At 44.0% G+C, this 2017-nt stretch overlaps 1 protein-coding gene across 1 annotated transcript; it reads left to right on the forward strand.

The window, feature by feature from the left end:
- Window positions 1–163: 163 nt before the first annotated feature.
- Window positions 164–1822, forward strand: LOC108976074. Its single transcript, XM_018944995.1, has one exon. It carries the CDS (start codon window positions 164–166, stop codon window positions 1820–1822), a length of 1659 nt encoding a protein of 552 aa, XP_018800540.1.
- Window positions 1823–2017: the final 195 nt, after the last annotated feature.

Raw genomic sequence — 2017 nt, forward strand, 5'->3', positions numbered from 1 at the left:
ATACGATGATACGACCCAACGTGCTTCGGATGGTCGCTACATCGTACGTTTACCTTTGAAGAAAAATGTGTTGTTAGGTGAATCACGAGAAGCAGCTATGCGATCATTACTCCGCATGGAAAGAAGATTTGCAGGTGACGAACAACTTCGCAAAGAGTATACTATGTTTATGGATGAACTCACCTCTATGGGACACATGGAACCAGCTGAGACGACAACAGATAAACTTTACTATGTGCCACATCATGCGGTGGTAAAGACCACAAGTCAAACAACGAAACTTCGACTCGTTTTCAACGCATCTATGAAGTCAACCTCTGGGAATTCTTTAAACGATGCCCTCATGTTAGGCCCACAGCTACAGCAAGATCTATTTTCTATTTTGGTTCGCTTTCGCACTCACCGTTTCGGAATCATAGCCGATATCGAAAAGATGTACCGCCAAGTTTATGTCGCTAAAGAGGACACAGATTATCAACGCATAGTGTGGCGTTCCAATCCAGCAGATCCGGTCCGTGATTATCGTCTCTTAAGGGTCACGTATGGCGTCGCCTCAGCAGCACATCTTGCTGTTAAGTCTCTACATCGCGCAGCACTTAACGCGTCAAACGCAAGCAAGGAAGTCATTGAAGTTATAAGGTCAGACTTTTATATGGATGACTTACTATCTGGTGCTAATATATTTGATGAGCTCGCTTTACTTCAAAAAAACGTCTCCCACGCGCTCTCTGAAAGTGGGTTCGAACTACGAAAATGGGGAACTAATTCTGAAATGCTTAGAGATATGACACCACACGTATCTAAACAAGTATCGCATCTCTTAGCCGATGGAGACCAAATCCGCACTCTTGGTACCATATGGCACACAAACMACGATTGGCTTTCTATAGCAGTGAGCTTTAACGACCTGCCTTCTAAACTTACAAAAAGAACGTTTCTCTCCGACTCAAGTAAGGTATTCGATCCATTGGGTTTGATCGCGCCCTGTACAATCCGSTCTAAGATTTGGTTACAGAAACTTTGGCGCTCAAATGTGAATTGGGATGAACCAGTTCCTTCAGAAATTGCGTGGGACTGGTTGGCACATCGTCGTGAATTACCGCAACTATTAGCGCTAAAACTAAGCCGCTGGTTAGGAACTAGCAAAACTTCTGACTCTCAGTATCACATTTTTACCGACGCATCAGAAGTCGCATACGCAGCTGCACTTTACTGTTGCACACAATTTCCGGACGGTACGATCAAAGTCGTACTAGTAGCAGCGAAAACAAGAGTAGCGCCTCTGAAAGCTATTTCTTTACCACGACTGGAGCTTTGTGCAGCTCATTTGGGGGCAAAGTTAGTGAAGCAGGTTCAATCAAATCTGAACCACACCTTCTCAAAATTATACGCATGGACGGACTCAATGATTACCTTAGCGTGGTTACAAGGCAATCCTAGCCGTTGGTCAGTATTTGTGGCCAATCGCGTCGCTGCAGTACAAGATATTCTACCAGCAACGCACTGGAGGCACGTTGCTTCAGAGCACAATCCCGCAGATTGCGCTTCAAGGGGCATATTACCATCGCAGCTTCTCACACATCAACTTTGGTGGCATGGTCCGCATTGGCTACATGAGAACAACAGTATCTGGCCGATTTCTGCAGAATCACACACTACAGATCTCGAGCAAAAATCTAGCAAGGCTGTAACACTGCTAACACAAACTAGTGAGGATTGGGATTTTTTGACGAAGTATCATTCATTCTGCAAACTTAAACGCATCACCGCTTATTTATTACGCTTCATCAATAACACAAGGGCTGGCGCCGTTGTACGATAATTCGGCAGCTTGTCTTGCGCTGAAATTCAAAACGCTGAAATAGCATTGGTAAAGTATACTAAATTTATTGTTTTTAGAAAGGAAATTTCTAATTGCAGAGAAAATAAGCCAATACATACACGAAGCAGTCTAGCAAGACTACAACCTTTTCTAGACGCAAATGGTATCCTACGAGTAGGAGGACGCATCAAAAAC

Source organism: Bactrocera latifrons, unplaced genomic scaffold (genome assembly GCF_001853355.1).
Source record: "Bactrocera latifrons isolate USDA-ARS-PBARC rearing strain unplaced genomic scaffold, ASM185335v1 scaffold_1145, whole genome shotgun sequence".
Taxonomy (NCBI): domain Eukaryota; kingdom Metazoa; phylum Arthropoda; class Insecta; order Diptera; family Tephritidae; genus Bactrocera; species Bactrocera latifrons.